Here is a 7,127-nt window from a genome sequence, read left to right as displayed (position 1 = left end):
GCTTTATAACTGCTGATCGCATCGGGTCTCAGAAGTGAGACCAAGTGCGATCAATCCCTTATCCCCTGTACTACTACCCCCATCATGGGACAGAGTCTGTCCTATGATGGGGGTAATAGTACAAACACTAATGTAGCCTCCCCAGCCACCGGCAGACACCTGCAGCCGGGAACTACTACTCCCATCATGTTAAGGAGTCTGTTCCATGATGGGAGGAGTAGTCCCTCAGCACTGCAGGAGTCTGTTCCATGATGGGAGGAGTAGTAGTCCCTCAGCACTGCAGGAGTCTCTTCCATGATAGGAGTAGTAGTCCCTCAGCACTGCAGGAGTCTGTTCCATGATGGGAGTAGTAGTAGTCCCTCAGCACTGCAGGAGTCTGTTCCATGATGGGAGGAGTAGTAGTCCCTCAGCACTGCAGGAGTCTGTTCCATGATGGGAGGAGTAGTAGTCCCTCAGCACTGCAGGAGTCTGTTCCATGATGGGAGTAGTAGTAGTCCCTCAGCACTGCAGGAGTCTGTTCCATGATGGGAGTAGTAGTGGTCCCTCAGCACTGCAGGAGTCTGTTCCATGATGGGAGGAGTAGTCCCTCTGCACTGCAGGAGTCTGTTCCATGATGGGAGGAGTAGTAGTCCCTCTGCACTGCAGGAGTCTGTTCCATGATGGGAGGAGTAGTGGTCCCTCTGCACTGCAGGAGTATGTTCCATGATGGGAGGAGTAGTGGTCCCTCTGCACTGCAGGAGTCTGTTCCATGATGGGAGGAGTAGTCCCTCAGCACTGCCGGAGTCTGTTCCATGATGGGAGTAGTAGTAGTCCCTCAGCACTGCAGGAGTCTGTTCCATGATGGGAGGAGTAGTAGTCCCTCAGCACTGCAGGAGTCTGTTCCATGATGGGAGGAGTAGTAGTCCCTCAGCACTGCAGGAGTCTGTTCCATGATGGGAGTAGTAGTAGTCCCTCAGCACTGCCGGAGTCTGTTCCATGATGGAAGTAGTAGTAGTCCCTCAGCACTGCAGGAGTCTGTTCCATGATGGGAGTAGTAGTAGTCCCTCAGCACTGCAGGAGTCTGTTCCATGATGGGAGTAGTAGTAGTCCCTCAGCACTGCAGGAGTCTGTTCCATGATGGGAGTAGTAGTAGTCCCTCAGCACTGCAGGAGTCTGTTCCATGATGGGAGGAGTAGTAGTCCCTCAGCACTGCAGGAGTCTGTTCCATGATGGGAGTAGTAGTAGTCCCTCAGCACTGCAGGAGTCTGTTCCATGATGGGAGTAGTAGTGGTCCCTCAGCACTGCAGGAGTCTGTTCCATGATGGGAGGAGTAGTCCCTCTGCACTGCAGGAGTCTGTTCCATGATGGGAGGAGTAGTAGTCCCTCAGCACTGCAGGAGTCTGTACCATGATGGGAGTAGTAGTAGTCCCTCTGCACTGCAGGAGTCTGTTCCATGATGGGAGGAGTAGTGGTCCCTCTGCACTGCAGGAGTCTGTTCCATGATGGGAGGAGTAGTGGTCCCTCTGCACTGCAGGAGTCTGTTCCATGATGGGAGGAGTAGTCCCTCAGCACTGCCGGAGTCTGTTCCATGATGGGAGTAGTAGTAGTCCCTCAGCACTGCAGGAGTCTGTTCCATGATGGGAGGAGTAGTAGTCCCTCAGCACTGCAGGAGTCTGTTCCATGATGGGAGGAGTAGTAGTCCCTCAGCACTGCAGGAGTCTGTTCCATGATGGGAGGAGTAGTAGTCCCTCAGCACTGCAGGAGTCTGTTCCATGATGGGAGTAGTAGTAGTCCCTCAGCACTGCCGGAGTCTGTTCCATGATGGAAGTAGTAGTAGTCCCTCAGCACTGCAGGAGTCTGTTCCATGATGGGAGTAGTAGTAGTCCCTCAGCACTGCAGGAGTCTGTTCCATGATGGGAGTAGTAGTAGTCCCTCAGCACTGCAGGAGTCGCTGATGTCACCTCTTCTGAGCTCAGAAGTAAATACTAGAGATGAGCGAATTTCCAGTAATTCGATTCGTCACTAACCTCTCGGCTCGGCGGTTGATGACTTTATCCTATATGAATTAGTTCATCTTTCAGGGGATCTGGTGGCTGGAAAAGTTGGATACATTCCTAGGAGACTCTCCAGCCACCAGAGCACCGGAAAGATGAACTAATTTATACAGGATAAAGTCATCACCGCCGAGCCGAGAAGTTAGTGACGAATCGAATCTCTGTAACTTCGCTCATCTCTAATTATAACGGATATTATAAACCGGGTACAAGCGCTTGTCATCCGTCACTCCTAGACGTCAGTGTTATGATTGTAACGGCCGTTATTCCACCGTTATTGTGCCGTTATTGCGCCGTCTCTTGTGCCGTCAAAAATAACGTCTGTCAGAACAGGTGATAACGGATAATTAAAAAAATCCCATAGACTTCAGTGGGATTTTTAACCCCTTAAGGACCACTGGTTTTTCCCTTTTTGCACTTTCGTTTTTTTCCTCCTTACCTTTTAAAAATCATAACTTTCATTTTTGCACCTAAAATTCCATATGATGCTTATTTTTTGTGCCACCAATTCTACTTTGTAATGACGTCAGTCATTTTACCCAAAAATCTACGGCGAATCATTGTGCGATGAAATTGAAGAAGAAAACGCCATTTTGTAACTTTTGGGGGCTTCCATTTCTACGCAGTAAATTTTTCGGTAAAAATGACCCCTTCTCTTTTATTCTGTAGGTCCATACGATTATAATGATCCCCTATATATATATATAGGTGATTTTGTCGCACTTCTGTTAAAAATCATAACTACATGCAGGAAAATGTATACGTTTAATATTTTCATATTCTGACCCCTATAACTTTTTTATTTTACCGCGTACGGCCCCGCTATGAGGACTTTTTTTTTTGCCGTGACCTGAAGTTTTTAGCGGAACCATTTTTGCATTGATTGGACGTTTTGAGCGCTTTTTATTCATTTTTTTCATGATATAAAAAGTGACCAAAAATGTTATTTTGGAATTTGGAAATTTTTTGCGCGTACGCCATTGACCGTGCGGTTTAATTAATGATATATTTTTATAGTTCGGACATTTTCGCATGCGGCGATACCACATGTTTATTTTTATTTACATTTTTTTTTTTTTTTTTATGGGGGTGATTTGGACTTTTATTAGGGAAAGGGTTAAATGACATTTATTAACTTTATTTTTACACTTGTCTTTGCAGTGTTATAGCTCCCATAGGAGACTATAATACTGCACACACTGATCTCTTATACTGATCATTGTTATCCCATAGGAGACTATAACACTGCACACACTGATCTCTTATACTGATCATTGTTATCCCATAGGAGACTATAATACTGCACACACTGATCTCTTATACTGATCATTGTTATCCCATAGGAGACTATAATACTGCACACACTGATCTCTTATACTGATCATTGTTATCCCATAGGAGACTATAATACTGCACACACTGATCTCTTATACTGATCATTATTATCCCATAGGAGACTATAATACTGCACACACTGATCTCTTATACTGATCATTATTATCCCATAGGAGACTATAACACTGCACACACTGATCTCTTATACTGATCATTGTTATCCCATAGGGACCTATAACACTGTACAAACTGATCTCTTATACTGATCATTATTATCCCATAGGAGACTATAACACTGCACACACTGATCTCTTATACTGATCATTATTATCCCATAGGAGACTATAACACTGCACACACTGATCTCTTATACTGATCATTATTATCCCATAGGGACCTATAACACTGCACACACTTATCTCTTATACTGATCATTATTATCCCATAGGAGGCTATAACACTGCACACACTGATCTCTTATACTGATCATTATTATCCCATAGGAGACTATAACACTGCACACACTGATCTCCTATACTGATCATTATTATCCCATAGGAGACTATAACACTGCACACACTGATCTCTTATACTGATCATTGTTATCCCATAGGGACCTATAACACTGCACACACTGATCTCTTACACTGATCATTATTATCCCATAGGAGACTATAATACTGCACACACTGATCTCTTATACTGATCATTGTTATCCCATAGGAGACCATAACACTGCACACACTGATCTCTTATACTGATCATTGTTATCCCATAGGAGACCATAACACTGCACACTCTGATCTCTTATACTGATCATTATTATCCCATAGGAGACTATAACACTGCACATACTGATCTCTTATACTGATCATTGTTATCCCATAGGGGGCTATAACACTGCACACACTGATCTCTTATACGGATCATTATTATCCCATAGGAGACTATAACACTGCACACACTGATCTCTTATACTGATCATTATTATCCCATAGGAGACTATAACACTGCACATACTGATCTCTTATACTGATCATTGTTATCCCATAGGGGGCTATAACACTGCACACACTGATCTCTTATACGGATCATTATTATCCCATAGGAGACTATAACACTGCACACACTGATCTCTTATACTGATCATTATTATCCCATAGGAGACTATAACACTGCACATACTGATCTCTTATACTGATCATTGTTATCCCATAGGAGACCATAACACTGCACACACTGATCTCTTATACTGATCATTATTATCCCATAGGAGACTATAACACTGCACACACTGATCATTGTTATCCCATAGGAGACTGTAACACTGCACACACTGATCTCTTATACTGATCATTGTTATCCCATAGGAGACTATAACACTGCACACACTGATCATTGTTATCCCATAGGAGACTATAACACTGCACACACTGATCATTGTTATCCCATAGGAGACTATAACACTGATCTCTTATACTGATCATTATTATCCCATAGGAGACTATAACACTGCACACACTGATCATTGTTATCCCATAGGAGACTATAACACTGCACACACTGATCTTATACACTGTTCACTGCAAAGCCATAGCTTTGCAGTGATCAGTGTTATCGGCGGTCGATTGCTCAAGCCTGCATATCAGTCAGCGAAGGGACACGCCATAGGAAGGTAAGAAGACCTCCACTCGCATCCCAGCTGATCGGGACACCGTATTTTCACTGCGGGGGTCCCGACCAGCCCCACTGAGCAGCCGGAAGCTTTCACTTTAGTTTTAGACGCGGCGTTCAACTTTGAACGCCGCGTCTAAAGGGTTAATAGTGTGCGGCACCGCGATCGCTGCCGCTCGCTATTAGCCCCGGGTCCCGCTTCAGTTACATGCCGGGACCGACTCGATATGACGCGATGTTATATTGCGGGAGCTGGCCATGGATGGAAATATACGTCCTTGGTCGTTAAGGTGTTAACGGCCGTTAAGGGTTTTCTAACGGAACTACGGGTCTTTTAGGGAGGCTTCGTTCTTGTGTGTTCCCTACAGATGGATATAGAGGAGCTGATGTATTCATTCCCTGTGTGTTCCCTACAGATGGATATAGAGGAGCTGATGTATTCATTCCCTGTGTGTTCCCTACAGATGGATATAGAGGAGCTGATGTATTCATTCCCTGTGTGTTCCCTACAGATGGATATAGAGGAGCTGATGTATTCATTCCCTGTGTGTTCCCTACAGATAGATATAGAGGAGCTGATGTATTCATTCCCTGTGTGTTCCCTACAGATGGATATAGAGGAGCTGATGTATTCATTCCCTTTGTGTTCCCTACAGATAGATATAGAGGAACTGATGTATTCATTCCCTGTGTGTTCCCTACAGATGGATATAGAGGAGCTGATGTATTCATTCCCTGTGTGTTCCCTACAGATGGATATAGAGGAGCTGATGTATTCATTCCCTGTGTGTTCTCTACAGATAGATATAGAGGAGCTAATGTATTCATTCCCTGTGTGTTCTCCACAGATAGATATAGAGGAGCTGATGTATTCATTCCCTGTGTGTTCTCTACAGATAGATATAGAGGAGCTAATGTATTCATTCCCTGTGTGTTCTCTACAGATGTATATAGAGTAGGTGATGTACTCATTCCCTGTGTGTTCCTTACAGATGAAGTCATGGATAAAAATCCACCCGAGAGGTGTCCCCGCCCTCTGTATTCCCAGGACTGTCCAGAGGGAAATGTCCCAGAGAAGAATCAGGTAGATGAGGCTGATCCTATATCTATATAGGGGGGTCCTGCAGTCATAGATGTGGGGATAGATTTTGGGGGTCTCTGTAGCTCCTCCTGTCTGCTGTATTGTAGTGAATTGTTCTATGTTTCACATCAGGGGGGATATCTGACTATTATTAAAGTGGAGGATGAAGAAGAGAGGATGAGGAGCCATCACCCGTGTATGAGGGAAGTGAAGGAGGAAATGCCAGGAGGTGTTACCCCAGGTATGTATTAATGCCAGGAGGTGTTACCCCAGGTATGTAATAATTCCAGGCGGTGTTACCCCAGGTGTGTAATAATGTGTTTATTGGATGTGTAGGATATTTCTCATGTGGTGCAGGTAGGTGATTATAGGATGTGTAGGATATATGTCATGTGGTGCAGGTAGGTGATTATAGGATGTGTAGGATATATGTCATGTGGTGCAGGTAGGTAGGTGATTATAGGATGTGTAGGATATATGTCATGTGGTGCAGCAGGTAGGTGATTATTGGATGTGTAGGATATATGTCATGTGGTGCAGCAGGTAGGTGATTATTGGATGTGTAGGATATATGTCATGTGGTGCAGCAGGTAGGTGATTATTAGGTGTGTAGGATATATGTCATGTGACGCAGCAGGTAGGTGATTATTGGATGTGTAGGATATATGTCATGTGGTGCAGGTAGGTGATTATAGGATGTGTAGGATATATGTCATGTGGTGCAGGTAGGTAGGTGATTATAGGATGTGTAGGATATATGTCATGTGGTGCAGCAGGTAGGTGATTATTGGATGTGTAGGATATATGTCATGTGGTGCAGCAGGTAGGTGATTATAGGATGTGTAGGATATATGTCATGTGGTGCAGCAGGTAGGTGAATATTGGATGTGTAGGATATATGTCATGTGGTGCAGGTAGGTGATTATTGGATGTGTAGGATATATGTCATGTGGTGCAGCAGGTAGGTGATTATAGGATGTGTAGGATATATGTCATGTGGTGCA

General features: G+C 44.2%; 1 protein-coding gene across 1 annotated transcript in view; it reads left to right on the top strand.

The window, feature by feature from the left end:
* LOC130339558 (zinc finger protein ZFP2-like) overlaps nucleotides 1–7,127 on the top strand; it is a 78,971-nt gene that overhangs the window by 11,740 nt on the left and 60,104 nt on the right. The window contains exons 5-6 of the mRNA XM_056554035.1: nucleotides 6,035–6,126; nucleotides 6,256–6,364. Of these exons, the coding sequence (XP_056410010.1) occupies nucleotides 6,035–6,126; nucleotides 6,256–6,364 (201 nt within the window). The remainder of the gene's footprint in view (nucleotides 1–6,034; nucleotides 6,127–6,255; nucleotides 6,365–7,127) is intronic.

Source organism: Hyla sarda, unplaced genomic scaffold (genome assembly GCF_029499605.1).
Source record: "Hyla sarda isolate aHylSar1 unplaced genomic scaffold, aHylSar1.hap1 scaffold_545, whole genome shotgun sequence".
Lineage (NCBI taxonomy): Eukaryota > Metazoa > Chordata > Amphibia > Anura > Hylidae > Hyla > Hyla sarda.
The sequence above is the reverse complement of the archived record's forward strand: the minus strand, read 5'-3'. Positions and strand labels throughout refer to the sequence as shown.